The 22,872-nt window shown below is 37.6% G+C and overlaps 2 protein-coding genes and 1 pseudogene across 2 annotated transcripts; all 3 read left to right on the top strand.

Annotated features, from left to right (window-relative positions):
• Window positions 1-1,699: 1,699 nt before the first annotated feature.
• Window positions 1,700-6,695, top strand: LOC126782069 (protein DETOXIFICATION 46, chloroplastic-like). The gene is made up of 14 exons (XM_050507229.1): window positions 1,700-2,183; window positions 2,277-2,371; window positions 3,075-3,183; window positions 3,340-3,395; window positions 3,892-3,947; window positions 4,356-4,494; window positions 4,610-4,747; window positions 4,981-5,049; window positions 5,137-5,247; window positions 5,367-5,495; window positions 5,784-5,861; window positions 6,015-6,086; window positions 6,173-6,235; window positions 6,316-6,695. Exons 1-14 carry the CDS (start codon window positions 1,754-1,756, stop codon window positions 6,415-6,417), a joined length of 1,647 nt encoding a protein of 548 aa, XP_050363186.1. The 5' UTR covers window positions 1,700-1,753; the 3' UTR covers window positions 6,418-6,695.
• Window positions 6,696-8,201: 1,506 nt separating this feature from the next.
• On the top strand, window positions 8,202-12,238 carry LOC126782070 (protein CHROMATIN REMODELING 35-like). The gene is given in 6 exon segments (XM_050507230.1): window positions 8,202-8,762; window positions 8,886-9,007; window positions 9,162-9,182; window positions 9,184-9,315; window positions 10,170-11,932; window positions 12,016-12,238. Coding segments are annotated over 6 exon segments (2,565 nt in total). The 5' UTR covers window positions 8,202-8,239; the 3' UTR covers window positions 12,020-12,238.
• A 766-nt stretch (window positions 12,239-13,004) lies between these two features.
• LOC126783905 (protein DETOXIFICATION 47, chloroplastic-like) lies at window positions 13,005-20,898 on the top strand (annotated as a pseudogene).
• The last annotated feature ends 1,974 nt before the right edge of the window (window positions 20,899-22,872 follow it).

Raw genomic sequence — 22,872 nt, 5'->3', positions numbered from 1 at the left:
CGGAAATCAAAGAACTCTTAAGAGTGAGAGATTTAAATGCCGGAAGAATAAATTTAAGATTTCATTTACTGATCTTTCGTGTTTTAAATCTAAGATACAAATATCTATAAAATAAATTCACACTCATCTTTAGAAAAGTCAACCGATCATTCCGAGAGCTCGACTCGGGTAGTCAAACTAGTCAAACCGACGTTCAATTACTAAATTGACTAAAAATGTCATGGACCTTAATTTTCCATTTTTCCGTTATTGTTTAGTTACGAGACGAGCTTGACGTATGTGATTCTACTCAGAGTGAGACTTGGGGTGCGGACTTCGACACTGCTATATCAAGTAGGGTGAGCCGATACCTTCCGGGTTAGTATTTTTCTATATATATAATGTTTATGCTATATGTCTTTTATCGCATGTTTGCATCCACTTGCACTATACTTTGGTCGTTATGTCTCGACACTGACCTTTTATTTTATGTCATATTTATTCTACGGTGATGCCCGTGTCTGGCACCGTAGTTCATGTATATTACTACGATGATGCCCATGTCTGACACTGTGGGTTATGCTTATTTATTACGCTGATGCCCGTGTCTGGCATCGTAGTTTATATTTATTGTTACAGTGATGCCAGTGTCTGGCACCGTAATACATTTTTAACTCTCGGTTCGCCCGAAGGCGATACCTTGGAGCTGGTTGGGTTGTGTATACGCCACCGGCGTATTTCACATATGCATGGTTTCTATTAACTTGCCCTATTTTTCAGGAGACATGTTATTGTTTCGGTTTGACTTTTGTTACGTGTTTTTACGGTAACCGTTTATATATGTACTGTTATATTTATATAAATGGTTTTCAAACCTAACTACAGTTGGGTCGTCTCACCAGTATCGGGTTAGCGAGGATGAGTGCTCACCCTTACTTTTCATGTACCTGACAGTCGGTTCGTGAACACTTGGACTATGTGCTAGTGGCGTTGTATCGCTCGTGGTTCACTTTCAATACTGAGGAGCCAACTTCCGGTGTGACTTCTTATTTACCCGACCTCCGTTCCTACTTCAACAATCGCACGACGCGTACTCTGTTACATTGCATTTTAGTCATGCGGTTGTTCCCTTTGCCTCGTATTTGTTGTGATGATGTGCTTTTCTCTTGTCATACTTGCACTTTCATTTTATTTGCTATCTTTCATTTATTCGTATTTATCAGTAAATTGAGCTTCATTTACTTTTATCCTGAATTTACTATTATTCACTTATCCTCATAGCCTTGTAGTCGTAAGTTGGCATTGTCGAAGCATAGGATCCTGTATCAATTGATACTAACGTAGGACTACGGTGATTACTGCTTCATTTCGGGACCGAAAATTGTCCTGTGGTGTGACACAGAGCACCGCATATACCAAGTATGGGGGCTAAATAGTTAGATTCGTAACAACTAGTTCTAAATAATACAATAATAAAAAGTAGAGTTAAAAAGTATAAAAATTTAACTAAATTCCAAATTTCTAATCACCAACGGCTCGAGCAAATGAAAGAGAAGAGTCCGTGACAAGTCATAACAGTGATAAGCAAAGGTTGAAGAAAGAAAAAAGAAAAGGTCGCCAATTGTCCACGTGGCTCACCTACTTTGGGTTTAAATTTGAAAACTATATAAACCACTCACCGCTATAAACCCTGTCCCCCCTGTCCCCCTTTTCTGCTTATTTGGGGCTCTCTCTCTCTCTCTCTCTGCCCCATTTTGCAGTAACAACCCCAAAAATGCAAGCTCTCATTTCTCACTCTCTCTCTTCCCAACCCTCTCTCCTCTTCTCCACTACTCCTCCACCTCCCTCTTCCTCTTCCTCTTCCTCCTCCGCCCCACGCTTCCACCCCGCACCGCCTCGATTCCCGAGCTCGCGCTTCTCCTCCTCCTGCTCAGCTCCAGTACGACGCCGTTCGATTCGGCCTGTAATCTCTTGCATTGGCGATGGCGGCGGAGGAATGTCCGAGGTTTCGGAGTCGAAAGAAGCTGCGGAGGTTGGAGGAGGAGGAGGTGGAGAGCTGGAGAGTCAGAGTATATGGAACCAGATGAAGGAGATTGTCATGTTTACTGGGCCGGCGACCGGGATCTGGATCAGCGGCCCGCTTATGAGCCTCATCGACACTGTCGTCGTCGGCCAGGGAAGCTCCATTGAGCTCGCTGCTTTAGGTCTTCATTTCCCAGCCTCTTTGCTTTAGTTCTTTATTTATTATTAATGTGGCGGAAGTTTAAATTTGCTGAGTTCTCTGTGTTTGCTTGCAGGTCCGGGAACTGTACTGTGTGATAATATGAGCTACGTGTTCATGTTTCTTTCGATTGCTACTTCGAATATGGTCGCCACTTCGCTTGCGAGAGGGGTTAGTTTCGAGCTTCGTATGCACATTGAGTTTCTTATATTGGTATTGTTGTGTCTGAATCATTAACTACCAATGCAATGCACTTTAAGGGGAGGTGTTTAGAACTATGATGAGAATTGTGTCGGGCAGTATTGGAGTGACATGTTTTAGGGGAGTTGTTGGATGAATCACTATTTGTTACTATTTTTGAAGTGCATGGGTTCACATGTTTTGCTCCGAGTTTTTATTGATTCATTTTGCTCTGGGGATTTCTGTGTTTCTGAAATTAAGATATTCCCGTTGGACACTTTTCCTCGACTTCTTTCTTTGAAAGTGTGGGGATTTTATGATGTAGACAGCCCAGATTCGTAAAATGCCCACAGTATAAAAATGAGTTATGGTTGTCTATATGCTAGTTGAAAGCTGGTACCCTTTCCGCTATATTTAGCTAAATTAGAAAGGCCCTATAGTTAGCATAAATAGATTTTACTCTTAAGTCAAGTAATCTCCCATTTCAAATTGTTAGGTCACACCCAAGAATTGTCAAGCAATACATACCAGTCTTTCACTCACTCACTCACTCTCTCTCTCTCTCTCTCTCTCTCCCTCTCCCTCTCTCTCTATTTTTGAAGGCTTCTGATGTATATGCTTGATCACTAGTCTTCTGATGCATAAAACATCTTTTCTGAATGCATTGTTTGACCAACTAGCTTTTTTCATGCAGGATAAAGATGAAGTGCAACATCACATATCCACCTTGCTCTTTGTTGCATTGACCTGTGGCTTCTTAATGCTTTTATTTACAAGATTTTTCGGCTCATGGGCACTCACTGGTAATAAGAAATGTTAAAAGATATGAATTAGCGATTCTGAAAGATAGAATGCTTTTTTTTTTGTTTTTTGTTTTTTGCTATTGCCATTAATGCGAATCTGAGTCTGTCAAAGTTGGATTTGTGACTATAATAATTGCTGCATCTAATGATTTTCAGCTTTTACTGGATCAAAGAACTTACAGATTATTCCAGCAGCAAATACATATGTTCAGGTATACTTTCTTCTTTCAGTTAACAGTTGTTGATTACTCCATTTATCATACGATTCTTTGATGTGTTAAAATAAAATCAAAGCCTTTTCTATTTATCTTTTCATTTGGTTACATACTATAAATAAAAGTTATGGTTGACTTTACATTGTCTTGTCAACATGTACCATGACCAAGGGGTCATCCTTTTGCTATTCTTTCACAAAGTAATATCATCTTCATATTAACCCTCACAAGGTCCAAATAGATAGTTGTTAAGGAAGTTCTGAAAAATATATCTGCATAATCACATTCAAAAAGCAATTGATAGCTTAATCCAGAACTCAGACAAATTGTGTAGACTTGGGTGGCATGATGTCATCCTCGTAGAATCTTCAGTTGCATATCCTTGTACTTCGTCTTTCACAAGTCATTCTTATCATGGATATTTATAACATATTCTAATATCAGATTTCTTCTAAATGGCTTCATAACTACATTTATTACTTTCTATGGGTAGATACGGAGTTTGGCATGGCCTGCTGTTCTTGTTGGTTGGGTTACCCAGAGTGCAAGGTGGAGATATCTTGACCATACATTATCTACCCTACAAACCAGTTTTGTAAATTGAATAATTATGTATAATGAGGTTGGTGATTTAGTTATCCTATTTGCTCAATGTTTATGGGGAGAAGAAGAATTGACTGCTGAAAGTAAAATTTCTCGGCACGACCAAGTATGGATTATAATGTGAAATACCACCAAGTTTATGAGTTGGTTACAAAAATGTCATGTCAAATGTAATAAGTACCACACGCGCGTGCACACACACACACACACACACTATCATTTTGACTCGAGTTACTTATTTATTGCCTAAGGCAAAGTTATCTGTGGCAGGGGAGTTTTAAATGCTGAGGTTAATGAGAGTGTGAGCAGCTGTTTCTTCATGTTCGTACTCTGATAATCTCCATCTGTTTCCAGTCTTGGCATGAAAGATTCATGGGGTCCTTTGAAGGCCTTAGCTGTAGCCAGTGCTATTAATGGCCTTGGTGATATACTGCTGTGCAGCGTTTTAGGCTATGGTATTGCTGGTGCAGCATGGGCGACAATGTTTTCACAGGTATGCAGAACTTCCATGTTTTGAATATGAATTATTGGGTAATTAATTTATAACATGTTTTTGTTACTGACATATAAGCTTCCCTTTCCACTTTTATTGACTGGTGTAATACTAGATTGTTGCAGGATACATGATGATTGAATCTCTGAACAAGAAAGGATACAACTCTTATGCTATATCTGTTCCCTCACCCAAAGAACTTCTAACTCTGATTGGGCTTGCAGCTCCAGTGTTGGTTACAATGATATCTAAGGTTACAATTTGCACGATTATATTTATTTAATTGCACAATTTGCACAATTATAGGTATCCAGCCTCAGAGAACTCTTCAGTACATTTATTTAACCATACCTTAAGAGACAGTTCAAACAATCCCAATCACAAAAAAGAAACTATAGCAACAAGTCACTTCATTTATGAAACTAGTCCACACCGTAGTAGGAGACCTCAAATCCTCTCTAACAAAAACAAAACTGCAATTTGTAGGTTGCTTTCTACTCTCTCATTGTATACTTTGCAACATCAATGGGCACATATACAACTGCTGCTCATCAGGTTAGTTTTGGATAAGCTTGTCATGTTATGGCTTTTCTCTTTGGATATAAATTGTTGCATGTATTAACGATTTACCACTTACTCTAGGTCATGATTCAAACATTCATGATCTGTACGGTGTGGGGAGAACCTCTTTCTCAAACGGCACAGTCATTTATGCCTGAGTTGATATATGGAGTGAATCGTAGTTTGCCCAAGGTTTGTTATGCCTTGTGACTCATAGTGAATTTCTGTCCATATGGTAACTTTAACCAAATTGTTTTCTATATTGATCATCATTTATATATATTCTTCTGAAAATTAGTGAAATGAAACAGGCTCGAATGCTGCTCAAGTCCCTTGTCATCATTGGAGGAATCCTTGGTCTGGTTTTAGGCATTGTTGGAACATCTATTCCATGGTTGTTTCCTAACATGTATACACCTGATCAGAGGATCATACAAGAGGTTGGTTCTTTGTTTTTTTCTTTGACGTATTTGTCGTGAATCGACTTCTGTAACATTGATTATCATGTTTGGTTTACTCAATTCTACTAAGTTGTCAGAAACTACAGCTTTTCATTGATTATCATGTTTAGTATCTGCAGCTTTTCATTAAATCACATGATATAAGTTGATAACTCTTATTAACCGAGTCATAACCATTTAATTATACAATGATAAGGTCTCCCTGAAAAGGTTTAATAGATTATTCAGAAATGTTATTCCTCATGTTTTATTTATGTGTTTATGCAGATGCATAAACTACTGATACCATTTTTTCTGGCATTGGCTGTGACACCCGCCATTCTCAGCTTTGAGGGAACATTGTTGGTGTGTATAGTTTTTACTTGATAACAAGCATTGTTGTTGCATATCTTGTGCCCCATCTCTGATTTTGTACCACAGATGATTCGTAGTTCATCTGTGTTACATGCACAGAATGTTCCTCTTATGTCAGTGTACTGTTTTTGTTTGGTTCCTCAGGCTGGACGAGATCTTAGATTCATTAGTCTAACAATGAGTAGCTGCTGCTCTTTAGGCGCACTTCTATTGCTGGTAGGTTTTATGTTTAACATTTTTCTGAATTAAAGAAGCTATTGATTCTTCATGTATTCACTGCCAGCCCATTTTTGTTTCATCAGCTTGTGAGTAGCAGAGGATGTGGTTTAGTAGGCTGCTGGTGGGTGCTGGTATCATTTCAATGGGTAAGTGGTCTGATCTACGGCTTTACATGACATATTAATTTTGATTTTCAACTTATCTAAACACAAGCTTTAATTCTTAGGCTCGGCTTTTCCTCTCTTTACGACGCCTTATATCACCTGATGGCATACTCTACTCTGAAGATATGAGCCGGTACAAACTGGACGAACTCAGAGCTGTATAGTTTAGGAGTCCCAGAGTGATAAGAACATAAGATAGATGGTAGCATCTCGGCAAGGGGCAAAGTTCTTGTAATTGCGTCTACCCTTGTACAAAGTATCAAAAGATGAGGTCGGCGCTAGTCCTTTATATTTGCAACAAGGCAGACAGCACCACCAAATATGGAGTCAAGATCCATTGAGCACTTGAAGACAGTAGATGGGGTCAAGTAATGGATCTCAAGTAGCTGATGGTCCTTTTTGGACCAATTGTTTTAAATTAAAAACTTGTAATTGCTCTGTAACTTACCAAGACTTGGGGTAATTCAAGGCTCCTTATTCAAATTAAATCATTTCCATATTCAATTTCTAGTTCTTGTAAGACGGGAGCTCATCAGAAGGCGTAGAGCAGTTGCAATCTCATCCGGATCATTGAAGTGTACTTCTATAGTAAGAAACTTCAGATGAGAACAAGGTTAGCTTGTTAAGACGCCAACAGACAAATACTAGAGCAGGAAGGATGCAGAAAGAAGCAGACACAGATTAATATAAGTGCTGAATTCACAAGCTCATTACTTTTAAAAGAATGACATCAACAAAACGACCTCTAAAAAAGCCTAAGAAGTTGATTTTTGGAGCATCAATCTTGGGACGGAGGTCTGTGATAGCAAGTTATATTCGCATGCTGATGGAGCATCAAACTAGTTTCTGTGTTTATCGATCTCAGTAATACAACTTCATACAATTTGATCAAAGTCTCTTGGTGCCACAATCACAAAAAATGTGAGTCCCCTCTTCCTCCATCCACCCCCAATTTCGAGCTTTTTCAAATTGATTTTCACTCGCTGAAAGTGAAAATCACTCCTATATATAGCTGCAGTTTCAGAGCTCTTAGTCCGCCAATGGCGATTCGTATTCTGTAATTCGCTTCATAAAATCAAGCTGATTTTGTCTTGTTTGTTTCCGAATTCTTATCAGAGGAACATGATCCCCAATTCTTTTCTTCCTCGTAATTTTTTCAATTTTGAAGGATTAACTTGATTAGTTTGAACCCTAAATCACCATTAAAGCCGGTGAATTTGTAATCTTTTCAGTAATATTAATTAAACTAAACTATGTTTTGGTGTTTTTGCTGGTCTTGCGTTTAGTGTGTTGTGCATAATTTGTGAGGAATGGAGCTGGCACTGGATACAAGGCCCTGTGAAGACTCCACTGATGAAGGTATAACTCTCCTGACTCGCATCTTTTTGTGTATAACCATTGTGTTTGCACAGAGAATTCTATGGCTTTATAGAAGAATTTGTATTAGGTTGTTAACATAGCCTTTGCAGCCTTTTTAGCTATGGTGTGAGTAAAACCTTGTTGATTTTTGTCATCATACAAATGGACCAAACTTGCATGGGCGATATTGGGGATTAGGTGATGATTGATTGGGTCTGAAGTTAAAGAGTAAGAAGATATTTCTGTTTAAAGTGAGTTTTGTGATCTGTCAAACTATTCTTCTTCCGCACAAAAATATCAGACCTTAGGAGGTGTAAGGAGCAGATATACTGTCTCTGCTTGTGTCAATGCATTTATGTTACGCTGCTTTAAATGCAATTATATGTGCCCAATTTGTACGGCATTTTTATACCAGTTATGGTACTCACAAATCAGAAATGGAAGTTTTGTCAAAATTATATCTTGTTTCCTGTTCTGGTGTTTGTTTTGATACCTTAGATACGTGGTTTTCCTGTTGATTTAATGATTTTTTGTATTCCCCACGAGTTTCTTATATCTTGCTAATGTTATTATATGAAATCAAGTCTGTATTCCAAGGGGCATAAGAGGTTGAAGTTATCTTATGATATGCACAGAGAAACTTTACAGAAGAAACCAAGTTCAACCGCTGCAATTGTTGATTACTCTGATCCGTTGGCTATACAAAACTTGCTGGATGGATTAGATTATGATGGTAAATATGGAAGTGTTGCCAAAGACATTAAGGCATTTAATGCTCAGATTCATCAAGTACTGAACCCCTTATTTGCAAGATACCCCCCTTTGTCAAACAAATACTTTAAAGAGGAAAGAAGGCAAAGTCAATTGGATCCTGAATTAGCAGTTCAACCAGCTCCTCCGGCAGAAATTAATGTCATTGATTTGGAGGATGACACTGTTGACATAAATGCCCCAGCAGCATCGTCGGCTATTGTAATCATCGATTCAGATGAGGAACCAAGTGAAGATCGGAGGCCTTCTTACTCTTTCCAGGAGATTTTTATGACACAACCGTCTTCCAAGGATGTCATTCTGCCACAGCCATCTGAACAAGTTTTGAGGAGGGACCTTGGGGTATGTTCGACTCATACGTCTTATGAGATAATGAGTAGTGCAATTGTTTTTTTATATATGACAATTTTAATTGTACTTGGTGAGCATTTATTGTCATCCGTATTCTTGGTATCGATTAAGTGATTGGATTGCCCTGTTCGGGTGAAGGGTCAAGTGGAAGAAACTGAATCAAATACAGATCCAGGTGTTTATGTGGCTGTAGAAGATGAAGAAAGTACAGAAGAGGATGATGGTTTAGGAGATGCATGGATGGAAATGTCCATGGTATTAGAATCTTCAAAGGTATTGTTTATATTCTATCTTTATTAAGTGTTTCGATGTCAAGTGTTTGGTATGAGCTATCGGGTTGTTTTGTGCGAGAATTCTGAACATATTGAAAGCTGCAGTTGTGGTATTCGATCATTATCTTATATTGATTTCCATCTCCTTCTGATAGGAGGTCGCTGTGGATCCTTTCATCTGAAGAAAGAACGAGTGAAAATGACTGTGATCATTCTTTTGTCTTAAAAGATGATCTTGGATATGTTTGCCGAATCTGTGGAGTCATTGACAAAGGAATTGATCAGATATTTGAGTTTCAGTATAACAGGGTATAGCTTCTCCCTTGAATACTTAAAAATACCATCATTTTAGTATCATCAGCCTGCTTAGTTGCTTCTTCAATTTACTTTCCTTTTGAATATCATCTGAGCAAGTAGTGGTGATGTAGAAAATTGGTAGTAGGGCTAAGCTACCAGGAAAACAGAAATTGTTACCATCCCTTGAATAAGTGGGTGGTCTTTCATTTGAGATTAATTAGATGGGTTCTGGTTACTAAGTTTTGTACCAGCTTTAGTTTTAACACTGCTTTTGATATAGAAATCGTGCTAGGAATTGGTATGCTGAAATTAATGTTGGGCCTTCTGAACCTTCAGTCCATCCCAAGTTCTCAACACTTTTAGAATATGAGTCATTCCTCTAGTTGAAAAAAGTAATTTTGTTTTTGGAAACAAAATAAGGGGTGGCTTCTTGCTACTCCTGAGATCCACTACAGTATGTTAAACTCCTATATAAAGGTCCATCTTCAAGGGATCTGAAAATGTTTTACTCTGCTAAGTAAAATGAGTTAATCATGTTATTGAGAGTAAGAGACGGCAATAATTGGTAATGAAATTTGGTGAAGGCTTATAATACATGATACTTTACTGCTGGATGAAAATGAATTCTCTGGTAATGATGTCTGAGTTGAACATCTTAATTATGCCTTGGATTCAAGTTGTACTGAGTTAAACTGTTTATTATGCCTTAGATTCTAGCCTCTATGCTTTCCTTGTTGTTATGTTATTAGTTAAAAACACTAGATTGGTCTTCTTAATCTAATTGACTAGTTATCTAATGCTAATGGCTACATATCCTCTGATGGAAATAAAGTTTCATTGTGTCATGTATTCCCTTACAATTTCAGGTCAAAAGGAGTACAAGAACGTACATGCCAGATTCTCGAAATGGGAAAGACAGAGATTCAGCTGAAATGGATGGTGTTAAACTTTCAGAAGATGGTTTGATCATAACTGAAATATCTGCTCACCCAAGACACATGAAGCAAATGAAATCTCATCAAGTGGAGGGTTTCAATTTTCTTGTTAGCAACTTGGTTGGTGATAATCCTGGTGGTTGCATCTTGGCCCATGCTCCAGGGTCCGGAAAAACATTTATGATAATTAGTTTCATGCAAAGTTTCCTGGCTAAGTATCCAAATGCTAGACCACTGGTTGTTCTTCCTAAAGGAATATTGGATACATGGAAGGAGTTCAAATATTGGCAAGTGGAGGATATTCCTTTGTATGACTTCTATGAGGCCAAAGCAGACAATCGGTCACAGCAGCTTGAGGTGTTGAAGAAGTGGGTCGATCAGAAAAGTATCCTGTTCTTAGGGTACAAACAGTTCTCCTCTATTTTTTGTGATCGAGAAACTAACCAGATATCAACTTCATGTCAGGAGATATTGCTTAAGGTTCTGTCAATTCTTATCATGGATGAAGGGCACACCCCTCGGAATGACAATACTGATGTGTTCCAGTCCATTGCAAGATTGCAGACTCCTAGGAAGGTTGTACTTTCTGGAACGATTTATCAAAATCACGTGAAGGAAGTATTCAACATTCTGAATCTGGTTCGTCCCAAGTTCTTAAGATCAGAAACTTCCCGACCCATCATCAAGCGAATAATGAGTAGGGTGCATATACAAGGTGCTAGGAAGCAGTTCAAAGCTGGTGCTGATGATGTTTTTTATGGTCTAGTGGAGGACACTCTCCAGAAGGATAAGGATTTTAGAAGGAAAGTGACAGTCATACATGATTTGCGTGAGATGACCAGCAGGGTTCTTCATTACTATAGTGGAGATTCCCTGGATGAGCTTCCCGGACTCATTGATTTCACTGTGGTACTCAATCTAAGCGCCTGGCAGAAGGATAAAATCCAGAAGGAATTCAAGAAGTTTGCAAGGAAGTTCAAGCAAAGTTCAGTTGGCAGTGCTGTTTATCTGCACCCAAAACTTTACTCCGTTTCTAAGGACTGGAAACACATTGATTCAAATGAAAAAATGGATGAATTGGTCGAGACCATAGACCTGAATGAAGGAATCAAGGCAAAATTCTTTATGAATATTCTTAGGTTGTGCGAATCATCTGGTGAGAAACTATTGGTTTTCAGTCAATACCTCCCACCTTTGAAGTTTTTATAGAGATTAACTGCCAAAACAAAGGGTTGGAGTCCTGGGAGAGAAATGTTTGTGATCACAGGGGAATCAAAGTCTGAGAATAGGGAGTGGTCCATGGAGAGATTTAACAATTCCCCTGATGCTAAGGTCTTCTTTGGTTCGATCAAGGCATGCGGAGAGGGTATATCTTTAGTAGGGGCTTCACGAGTCTTGATTTTGGATGTTCATCTTAATCCCTCTGTGACACGGCAAGCAATTGGCCGTGCATTTAGACCTGGTCAAAAGAGGAAAGTATTTGTATGTAGATTGGTAGCTGCTGATTCCCCCGAAGAAGAAGATCATAGTACTTGCTTCCAGAAAGAGTTGATTGCCAAGATGTGGTTCGAATGGAATGAATATTGTGGCTATCGGGATTTTGAAGTGGATACTGTTGATGATGTGAAGGAGTGTGGTGATTTTTTTCTTGAAAGTCCAGCATTGGCGGAAGATGTGAAGGTTCTGTACAGAAGGTTTGTGTGCTTGTACATCCAAATTTGTCTTCATTGAGTTCCAACATCCATATCTTTCTGACTGTATTCTTTCATTGTTTCAGGTAGGTCCTTCCATTACAGTAGAGCTGAGGTACAGAGTAGGGAAATTTGTCACAGTAGGTGCTGTTAGCTTTAGTCAGTGTGGTTCTGAACATATCTTAGTTAGCTTTAGTCTTTTTTGAAGCAGAGTCATCTCTGAAGTATCTTATGAATGAGAACAGTGGATTTTCACATGTAAAAAATTATTGAGAATTTCAAAATTCGGAGGGTGCTGTTTCGGATGATGGTGCCATTTACCTGCAGGGGTTATGCTCTTGTGATTTTTTTTTCTTTTTTTTTTTTTTGTATTTTTAGCTGTTTCACGCACTAACTTTTGGGTTTGAATCCTACTAACTTTTGGTTTATGCACTACCTTTTGTGGTTCTGAAGTATCTACTAACTTTTTGTTAGATTTAGTCAGGGTTGTCCTGAACATATCTTGGCACATGCATGTTTTACTTAAGTCTTTTTTAAATCAGAGTCTTCTCTGAAGTATCTAATGAATGAGAACAGTGGATTTTCACATGTCAAAAATTACTGAGAAATTGTGAAAAGACTATTCGGAGGGTGCTGTTTTGGATGATGGTGCCATTTACCCTGCTGGGGGATTATGCTCTTTTGTGATTTTTTTTTTCTTATTTTCATTTTTGAGTTGGTTTATGCATTAACTTTTGGATTTGAAGCCTACTAACTTTTGGTTTATGCACTACCTTTTGTGGTTCTGAAGTATCTACTAACTTTTTGTTTGTTTTAGTCAGCAATACATGCAGGTTTTACTTAGTTTTTTTCGAATCAGAGTCATCTCTGAAGTATCTAATGAATGAGAACAGTGGATTTTCACATGTAAAACATTATTGAGAATTTTGAAAAGACTACTTGGAGGGTGCTGTTTCAGATGATGGTGTCGTTTACCCTGCAGGGATTATGCCCTTTTGCGATTTTTATGTTTTTTTTTAGCTGATTAATGCACCAACTTTTGGGTTTGAATCCTAGTAAAGTCATATGTATGGCAATGAAGCAAATCAAGCAGGAAGTACTGGGAATGAATGATATACCTGATAAGAACAGGAATGTTAAAGTAGCCTAATTTCATTTTTTTTCATTTTTTTACTGGGCCGGCGACTGGGATCTGGATCAGCGGTCCACTTATGAGCCTCATCGACACTGTCGTCGGTCAGGGAAGCTCCATTGAGTTTGCTGCTCTAGGTCTTCATTTCCAAGCCTCTTTGCTTTAGTTTCTTTATTTTATTATTAATTTGGTGGAATTTTACATTAGCTGAGTTCTCTGTGTTGGTTTGCAGGTCCGGGAACTGTAATGTGATAATATGAGCTACGTGTTCATGTTTCTTTCGATTGCTACTTCAAATATGGTCGCTACTTCGCTTGCAAGCGGGGTCAGTTTTGAACTTTGTATGCACATTGATTTTCTTATATTGGTTTTGTTGTGTCTGAATCATTAACTACCAATGCAATTGTAACGACCCCAAAATTTCGAGCTTAAAAACTCAAAATTCTAAAGTCATTAAACACAAAATAATCTCAATAAAATCGAAATCATTTAAGTGCACAGCGGATCGTCACTGAGTTATCAATACAACTCAGAAAACCAATTATTACAACTCAAATTATAATTTACATTACGTAAGTTGGAATGTAATAATCCTCACAATCTCTCACAAAATAGTCACACAAAATCCTCACACAAGCTGGAGGTAAATCACTTCAAGTCCTCTGAGCGGTCCGTCAATTCCCGCTAATCTACACCTGCGGAGTCATCCACTACACCATCGAATTGGTGCACCGGGATTGTAAACACAAACCCGGTAAGCTTTACAGCTCGTATGAGTAAAATCAAAATATAATTCGCATATCAAAATATACGAAAGATCACAAAACAACAAATATAAATGCCCTCATGAGTCACTCGTCAGCCCATCTGGTTGACCCAAAGAAATATGAAATAAAACGTTCATGAGGAAATTAAGTAACCCTTCTGGTTACCCAATGCATTTATAATACGGGTACCAAGAACGCTGGTACACATCTGTTACCCCTCTCGTAATACACCGTTGATGTTGGATAGCCACCCGCTACCCAACATCCAAAATACACCGAGTACCCATGAGCAGATAACCACCCGTTACCTCGCATGCAGTACTAAGGCAGACAGACTAGAGCTCTAACTGTATCGTAACTTTCGCCCGGCCAAAGGCTAGGTTTCGACTTGCCAAACACGTACAATAATCTCACATCATATTGTACCAAATCACGTCCGAAGACAAATCAACATTTTAACAATCTCAATGTTAAAATCACGTACAATAATCTCACATCATATTGTACCAAAAATCATGTCCGAAGACAAATCAACATTTTAACAATCTCAATGTTAAAATCACGTACAATAATCTCACATCATATTGTACCAAAAATCGTGTCCGAAGACAAATCAACATTTTAACAATCTCAATATTAAAATCACGTACAATAATCTCACATCATATTGTACAAATCAAAATCACATGCTCGATATATAAATCTCGTCATCGAAATGACATAAATCACGATAAAATCATAACAGTATATTATATAGCAAACTATATATATATGTACATATTTACCATTTATACAATATATATATAATCCATTATATCATATACATGTCATATTTCATAAACACGTCCGAAGACAAAAAAACTCGTCCGAAGACAAAACATTTTAACAAACTCATGTTAAAACCACGTACAATAATCACACCTCATATTGTACAAAAATCAAATCACATGCTCAATATTTAATTCTCGTCATTCGAAATGACCAATTCCAATGAATTCATAACAGTATATAATATAACAAACTATATATATATGTACTTATTACCATTTATACGATATATATGTAATCCACTATATTGTATACGTGTCGTAATTTAATATTAAAAATTCTTGCAAAATCTTGAATCACCGCAAGGGTAGATTCGTAAATAAGTGAGATTTTACTCACCTTATCGACTCGAGCGTAATTCCACAATTCCCGATGATATTCCTTTCCTCGATTTAATGATCACCTTGAACATATAAGAAAAGAATTTAGAATCGTTTCGTAACCTTTAAATGCCGAAACAGTAATAATCGGTTACTGTTCAGCAATTTTCGGTTTTACGAAGTTACTGTTCAGTGGTACTATTCACTGTTACTATTCCCGGATACTGTACAAATATGCACTTAATACGTATTTCTGTACGTATAAATATTATATACGTATTTCTGTACGTATAAATATTATATACGTATTTCTGTACGTATAAATACTATATGCATATTTCTGTACGTATAAATATTATATACGTATTTATGTACGTATAAATATAAATACGTATTTCTGTACGTATAAATATTAATACGTATTTCTGTACGTATAAATATTAATACGTATTTCTGTACGTATAAATATTATATACGTAATTCTGTACGTATAAATATTAATACGTATTTCTGTACGTATACGTATGATTTAAATGTAAATACAAATTCAGTAAATAAAATTTACTATTTACCTTTTACAAATTACTTTTTACATTTACTGAAAGTAATTTATATTTACATTTACCGAAGGTAAAATTTAATTACATTTACCGTAGTAAATAAAAATTACATTTACATTTACCGTACACCGTAAATTACCAAAATACCCTTTCAGTCAAAACTAATCACGCCGCCTCACACGGCGGCGCGTGTGGCACACGCGCCACCTCCGGCCGGCTGCGCGTGGGGCCCACGCACCGACGCCATCCAAGGCGCGTGTTATGCCACCGCCGTGCCTAAACCCTCCCCCTCCTCCTCCTCTATCTCCCTACGGCCTCCGCCTACCCCTAGGCCACCCCTAGTCTCCTCACGCGCCGCCTCTAGGCGGCGGTATCTCCTCTCCTCCACCTCCGCCGATCCCCCACCAAAACACCACAATCGATCCACAATTACATCAACAACATCACAATGAGCAACCTAGCTAAACCTCACCTTGATTCGAACCTTTGGATTGTCCAATCGATGTTGAAGAGCTCGAGGTGCCGGCGGCCTTGCAGTTGAGAAGTGGCGGTGCCTATCGCGGTTTTCAATCGCCGATCTTGTCACAGGAGGCACTAGGGGTGAGGAGAGATGGTGGTGGTGCAGTCCTTATGCCTTGGTCTCACCGGTGGGGCGTTTGGGCAATGGAGACATCGCGAGGTTTCAAGTGAGAGGGAGAGCATGATAGGGAGAAAGAGAACCGAGAGAGTGAGTGAGAGAGATGGGAGGGAGCTCGGGGTCGAGAGGGAGATGGAAGATGGGAGAAGAGAGAACCGAGAGAGAGAAAGGGAAGAGAGGAAGGAAGCTCGGGAAGGAAGAAGAAAGAGAGAGAGAAGAGAGAGCGGCGGGGAGAAGGAGAGAGAGAAGGGTTTCCAATAATGGAAACCCTAATCTGAAAAGTTTCTATTTATACTCGTTTCAAAAATCGGAAACTAACTTCCGACGTTAATAACTTTTACCTCCGACGTCCGATTCGAACATGTCACATACTCCCGAACTCGTATTGACGAGTTCTACAACTTTCGTGAAGGAAGTTTTCGCAACCGAGCGACGGAAATAAAAATCGATAAATACTTTCGGAAACGTAACGTTTTTCGAATTAAACGTTCCGATTACGTTTTCGTTGCCGATTTCCGACGTTTATAAAAGAAACGAGCACACTTTAAAATTTTCGAAAACTTATAACTTAGGAAAAGTATAATGACTCGTCCCGAAAAATCGGGTTATTACAGCAATGCACTTTAAGGGACATTGATTTTCTTATATTTGAAATTAAAGTGAGAATTGTGTCTCGTAATAATGAACTGACATGTTTTAGGGGAGTTGTTGCACACTAGTTTTACTAAGGATGAATCACTATTTGTTACTATTTTTGAAGTGTATTGGTTCACATGTTTTGCTCTGAGTTTTTATTGATTCATTTTGCTCTGGGGATTTCTGTGTTTCTGAAATTAAGATAAGCCCGTTGGACTCTTTTTAGACTTCTTTCTTGTGGGGATTTTATGATGTAGACAGCCCAGATACGTAAAATGCCCACAGACTAGAAAGATGACTTATTGTTGGCCATATACTAATTGAAAGCTGGTGCTCTTTTCTGCTATATTTAGCTAAATTGGATAGGCCCTATATTTGGCATAAGTAGTTGACTCTTAAGTCAAGTAATTTCTCATTTCATGTAATCTGATGTAAATAGGTTTCCTTTTAAAGGGGACATTCTAAATACATGGTACCCAGCTGAACTCTGACTGTTGTTATGAGAATTGATACCGTCTGTGATGTTCCATGCTAATGCTTGCCTTCATGAAGTTAGCATTAATTCCAAAAGCTTATCTTCTGATGTATATCATTGATCACTAGTCTTTTGATGTATAAAACATCTTTTCTGAATGCATTGTTTGACCATCTAGCTTTTCGTGCAAGATAAAGATGAAGTGCAACATCACATATCCACCTTGCTCTGTGTTGCATTGTCCTGTGGCTTCTGAATGCATTTATTTACAAGATTTTTCAGCTCATGGGCACTCACTGGCAATGAGAAATGTTAAAGACATGAATTCGCGATTCTGAAAGATATAATGCTTGATTTTTGTTTGTTTTGCTTTTGCCATCAATGCGAATTTGAATCTGTCAAAGTTGGATTCATGACTATAATAATTGCTGCATCTAATGATTTTCAACTTTTACTGGATCAAAGAACTTACGGATTATTCCAGCAGCAAATACATATGTTCAGGTACACTTTCTTCTTTCAGCTAACAGTTGTTGGTTACTCAATTTATCATGAGATTCTTAGAAGTGTTAAAATAAAATCAAAGCCTTCTCTATTTATCTTTTCATTTGGTTACATACTATAAATAAAATTTCTGGTAGAATTTACATTGTCTTGCCAATATGTACCATGACCAAGGGGTCATTCTTTTGCTATTTCTTTCACAAAGTATTATTATCTTCATTTAACCCTCACAAGGTCGAAATAGATAGTTGTTAAGGAAGTTCTGAAAAATATATCTGCTTAATCACATTTGAAAAGTAATTGATAGCTTAATCCGGAACTCAGAAAAATTGTGTAGAGTTGGTTGGCATGATGTCATCCTCCTAGAATTTCAGTTGCATATCCTTGTACTTCGTCTTTCACAAGTCATTCTTATCATGGATATTTACAACATATTCTAATATCAGATTCCTTCTAAATGGCTTCATAACTAAATTTATTACTTTCTACGGGTAGATACGGAGTTTGGCATGGCCTGCTGTTCTTGTTGGTTGGGTTGCCCAGAGTGCAAGGTCAGATATCTTGACCATATATTATCTACCCTACAAACCAGTTCTGTAAATTGAATAATTATGTATAATGAGGTTGATGATTTAGTTACCCTCTTTTCTCAAATTTCTTGGGGAGAAGCATTGACTGCTGATTGGGCTTGCTGCTCCAGTGTTGGTTACAATGATATCTAAGGTTACAATTTGCACAATTATATTTATTCAATTGCACAATTATAGGTATCCAGCCTCAGAGAACTCTTCAGTAGATTTATTTAACCATACCTTAAGAGACAGTTCAAACAATCCCAATCACAAAAAAGAAACTATAGCAACCAGTCACTTCATTTATGAAACTAGTCCACACCGCAGTAGGAGACCTCAAATCCTCTCGAACAAAAAAAAACTGCAATTTGTAGGTTGCTTTGTACTCTCTCATTGTATACTTTGCAACTTCAATGGGCACATATACAACTGCTGCTCATCAGGTTAGTTTTGGATAAGCTTGTCATGTTATGGCTTTTATCTATGGAGATAAATTATTTTATGTATTACTGACTTACCACTTACTCTAGGTCATGATTCAAACATTCATGATCTGCACGGTGTGGGGAGAACCTCTCTCTCAAACGGCAGTCATTTATGCCTGAGTTGATATATGGAGTGAATCGTAGTTTGCCCAAGGTTTGTTATGATTTGTGACTCATAGTGAATTTTTGTTCATATGGTAACTTTAACCAAATTGTCTTCTGAAATTTAGTGAAATGAAACAGGCTCAAATGCTGCTAAAGTCACTTGTCATCATTGGAGGAATCCTTGGTCTGGTTTTAGGGATTGTTGGAACATCTATTCCATGGTTGTTTCCTAACATGTATACACCTGATCAGAGGATCATACAAGTAGTTGGTTCTTTGTTTTTTTCTTTGACGTATTTGTCGTGAATCGACTTCTGTAACATTTATTATCCTGTTGGGTTTACTCTTTTCTACTAAGTTGTCAGAAACTGTATAGTGTCTGCAGCTTTTCATTGAATCACATGATATAAGATGACAACTCTTATTAACCGAGTCATAACCATTTAAATTTCCAATGATAAGGTCTCCCTGAAAAGGTATAATAAATTATTCGGAAATGTTATTCTTCACTTTTTTTTTATGTGTACTGCTGATACCATTTTTTCTGGCATTGGCTGTGACACCCGCCATTCTCAGCTTTGAGGGAACATTGCTGGTGTGTTTGGTTTTAACTTGATAACAAGCATTGTTGTTGCAAATCTTGTGCCCCATCTCTGATTTTGTACAACAGATAATTTGTAGTTCATCTGTGGTACATGCACAGAATGTTCCTCTTATGTCAGTGTACTGTTTTTGTTTGTATCGTCAGGCTGGACGAGATCTTGGATTCATTAGTCTAACAATGAGCAGCTGCTGCTCTTTAGGTGCACTTCTATTGCTGGTAGGTTTTATGTTTTACATTTTTCTGAATTATAGAAGCTATTGATTCTTCATGTATTCACTGCCATCCCATTTTTGTTTCATCAGCTTGTGAGTAGCAGAGGATGTGGTTTAGTAGGCTGCTGGTGGGTGCTTGTAGCATTTCAATGGGTAAGTAGTCCCATCTACGGCTTTACATGGCATATTATCGAACTTTTTCAACTTATCTAATCACAAGCTTTAACTCTTAGGCTCAGCTTTTCCTCTGTTTACGATGCCTTATATCACCTGATGGGATACTGTACTCTGAAGATATGAATCTCCTAGTGATAAGAACACAATATAGCAAGGGTCAAAGTTCTTGTATTAATGTCTTCCCTTATACAAAGTATCAAAAGATGAAGTCGGCGCTAGTCCTTTATATTTGCAACAAGGCAGACAGCACGACCAAATATGGAGTCAAGATCCATTGAGCACATGAAGACAGTAGATGGGGTCAAGAAAATGATCTCTAGTAGCTGATGGTCCTTTTGATCAATTGTTGTAATTGCTCTGTAACTTACAATATTCAGCGCTAAAGTCAAGACTTGAGGTAATTCAAGGCTCCTTATCAAATTCGTTTGTGAAGCTTCTCTCTTCAATAATTTCCATATTTTGGTGGTGTACTAAAATAAATCCAAAATGGTGATGAAAAATAAAATTCTAGTATACTAGACACCATCTCATCTTCTGTACCAAAGCAGTGCTTCTAAAATTAACTTGAAATGGCTTTCTAAGTGACTTTGGATATCTGTTATGGAAATACTCTGCAGTCAAATATCATTGATTTGAAGAAAATGATACCAATTCTAGAGATTTCTTCTGAAGATTTTCAGCAGTGATAGTCCTGAGGACTTGCAGAATGGAGAAATACCAACAGCCACGTACGAGGCCCCTGCACCACCAGCAAACAGTCACAGCCACAATAATTTCTGCAAGTAGGTTCTATCTCAGCTGCAACAATAATTTCTGCAAGTAGGTTCTCCTATCTCAGCTGCAACAATTTCACTGATGAATTATGGGTCCAAGTAGATTATATCTCTGAATGCACAGAAGCACGGCCAAATCGAAGCAACCTGAATTGATGAACCAGCAACAGAAGCAGGCTTAATAGTCATCCCCCTAAGCACAGGTGAACTTAAAAGCAAAAATCTAATGATTTCCAGCTCGGCTTTGGCGCCAGAGATGCTGGTTAATTTCACATGTTGCAGTCCAGTAAATGATCAAATCATTGTCTTCCAACGTAGAGATCATTTTTTTCCCACAGCAGCTCGTTCATTTGCACAGGCCTACAGAAACTTATAGCGTCAGAATATCAACCTTTTAAGCATACAGATCTTTAAAACAAATTTCTGGGGTAGAGTTGTTTGTGATATTTCTTCTATTTTAATTCTTTCGCCCTACGATGAGAAATCATTGTAAAATTTTATTTAACCCCATCTCAAGGTCTTTCTTTCAGCAATAAGGCAAAACATACCTCTAGTTCTTGTAAGACGGGAGCTCATCAGAAAGCGTAGAGCAGTAGCAATCTCATTTTAGATCATTGAAGTATACTTCTATAGTAAGAAACTTCAGATGAAAACATGGTTTGCTTGTTAAGACACACCAACAGACAAATACTGGAGCAGGAAGGATGCAGAAAGAAGCAGACGCGAATAATGTAAGTACTTAATTCTTCACCAGAGTGTATGAAATCACAAGCTCATTACTTTTAACAAGTTATCCATGATTGCCAGTCTTGCAAACACCAAGAAGGTGAAGGAAGAATGTTAGAACACCGGTTCAGTAAGTAATGGAATCAATTTAATCAACACACGATGTTGTATAAAATAGTCTTTGATTTATACTTCTAATTACAGCAGTAAATTGAGTTTTAAGAACCCAATTCCAATTCTATAAATACAGTAATATTACAACTATAAAATGAATTTGAAGAACACAATTTCAATTCTATGAATACAGTAATATCAATTTCAATTAAACTGAAATAAAAAAGATTGAAAAACAAAGAAACTGACTTGTTGATTTTGATAGAGGCTTGCTTGTTGCAATCTCCTAAAACAGAAATTCGCCCCTACACTTGTGCTTGTAAATCTTTGGACGTCTGTCTTGTAGGATACAACTATCGAATTCAATCGAAGCACTTCAATTGAATCCCTGGCAAATTCTACTTTGTGTTTCTCAGCAATATTGAGGAAAGAAAAGAGAGGAGAAAATTAATTGATTAACCATCTGCTTTGGTTTGTCATCCTTATATAGAAGATTGGTGATGCTTTGAAAGGGTATGACTATTCACTTTAGTTGAAACCCAGAAGTCGTGTCCTTTCATTCCAAAAGACACGTTTGTTTGGTTTGTTCCATCTCCACAATTCATTTTTACCCAGAAATTCTCCAACAATACCCTACATTTTCTATTCAAATAAGAAAATACCCCACATTTGAATAGAAAATAAGCTACATATTAGTCGTTGTAACTTAATGTCATTTCAGAGAAAATAGAATCAATATGCGTCGGAAATGGTGTCTTTTGGACTTGAACCATTCCTAGTGATAACTTATCGGTATTACCTAGTGAAACAGTGAAATTTTTCATCTTGAACTGTTCACTATATGGTAGTAATACGAGACAACAAGTATCACACATATATCATCTTCACATTTCAAATTTATACGGTTGTGTTCATTTTGGTCTTGAACAAATCCCGACTTCATGAGAGCTCTAGAGAATTTAGCCATATCAATTCTCATGGATGCGACCCACATCACTCTCATATAGGTAATGCTAATTAAGAATAGTCCGTTCTATCCCACTTTAGAAAGTTATTAGCATTATTAAGAATAAATTAATATTCATCCCTTAATCGTCAACGGATTACACACATTGTTACATCATAGGAATAGGCACATATGTGTCATGCTTTTGAATCTTCCTTAACCAGTTTGCCTATTGAACCTAGACCATGGGATCTCCAATGTTGCTAGGTGAGGTTTCCGCCAAGTAATGATTCATTGTATTGGCTTGAGACCCATTCCCCTCGATGTAAATACGACTTGCTCTTTAGGTAGGCCTTTGGTCAAAGGATCG

This window comes from Argentina anserina, chromosome 2, assembly GCF_933775445.1.
Source record: "Argentina anserina chromosome 2, drPotAnse1.1, whole genome shotgun sequence".
NCBI classification, from domain to species: Eukaryota; Viridiplantae; Streptophyta; class Magnoliopsida; order Rosales; family Rosaceae; genus Argentina; species Argentina anserina.
The sequence above is the reverse complement of the archived record's forward strand: the minus strand, read 5'-3'. Positions and strand labels throughout refer to the sequence as shown.

Excerpts from the sequence above, each read along its gene's own strand:
- LOC126782069 (XM_050507229.1), top strand. The coding sequence starts at position 1,754 with ATGCAAGCTCTCATTTCTCACTCTCTCTCTTCCCAACCCTCTCTCCTC. Across the intron at positions 5,050-5,136 it reads ATACAACTGCTGCTCATCAG|GTCATGATTCAAACATTCAT; the intron begins GTTAGTTTTGGA and ends CACTTACTCTAG. Across the intron at positions 5,248-5,366 it reads TGAATCGTAGTTTGCCCAAG|GCTCGAATGCTGCTCAAGTC; the intron begins GTTTGTTATGCC and ends GAAATGAAACAG.